The sequence below is a fragment of the Phaethon lepturus genome, unplaced genomic scaffold (genome assembly GCF_000687285.1).
Source record: "Phaethon lepturus isolate BGI_N335 unplaced genomic scaffold, ASM68728v1 scaffold37803, whole genome shotgun sequence".
NCBI lineage: Eukaryota > Metazoa > Chordata > Aves > Phaethontiformes > Phaethontidae > Phaethon > Phaethon lepturus.
The window spans coordinates 402-1,011 of NW_010531827.1; the positions used below are offsets into that span (position 1 = coordinate 402).

At 65.6% G+C, this 610-nt stretch overlaps 1 protein-coding gene across 1 annotated transcript in view; it reads right to left on the minus strand.

Annotated features, from left to right (window-relative positions):
• The window catches only part of LOC104618953 (gastrula zinc finger protein XlCGF7.1-like), a gene marked incomplete at both ends in the record, with an annotated part of 980 nt that extends 378 nt beyond the window's left edge, over positions 1-602 (minus strand). The window contains one exon of the mRNA XM_010284679.1: positions 1-602. This exon is cut by the window's left edge and continues 378 nt beyond it. Coding sequence (XP_010282981.1) covers positions 1-602 — 602 coding nt within the window.
• Between the last annotated feature and the right edge of the window lie 8 nt (positions 603-610).

Here is a 610-nt window from a genome sequence, read left to right on the forward strand (position 1 = left end):
CAGGGGAAGGGCTTCTCGCCGGTGTGGATGCGCTGGTGCTTGATCAGCTCGCCGTTGTGGCTGAAGCACTTGCCGCAGTCGGCGCAGGCGAAGGGGCGCTCGCCGGTGTGGATGCGCTGGTGCCGCGTCAGGTCGCCGTTGCGGCTGAAGCTCTTGCCGCACTCGGAGCAGCCGAAGGGCCGGTCACCGATGTGGATCTTCTGATGGAGGATGAAGGTCTTCTTGGCGCAGAAGCCCTTGCCGCACTCGGCACAGATGAAGGGGCGCTCGCCGCGGTGGATCTTCTGGTGGGTGATGAAGTTGGCCTTGCGGTTGAAGCTCTTGCCGCACTCGGCGCAGGAGAAGGGCTTCTCGCCGGTGTGGATGCGCTGGTGCAGGACGAAGGTCTGCTTGGAGCAGAAGCTCTTGCCGCAGACGGTGCACTCGAACGGCTTCTCGCCCGTGTGGATGCGCTGGTGCCGCATCAGGTCGCCCTTCTGGCTGAAGCTCTTGCCGCAGACGGTGCAGGCGAAGGGCTTCTCCCCGGTGTGCACCCGCAGGTGGGTGATGAGGTTCCCGCGGTGCTGGAAGCTCTTCCCACACTCGCTGCAGGCGAAGGGACGCTCGGCCG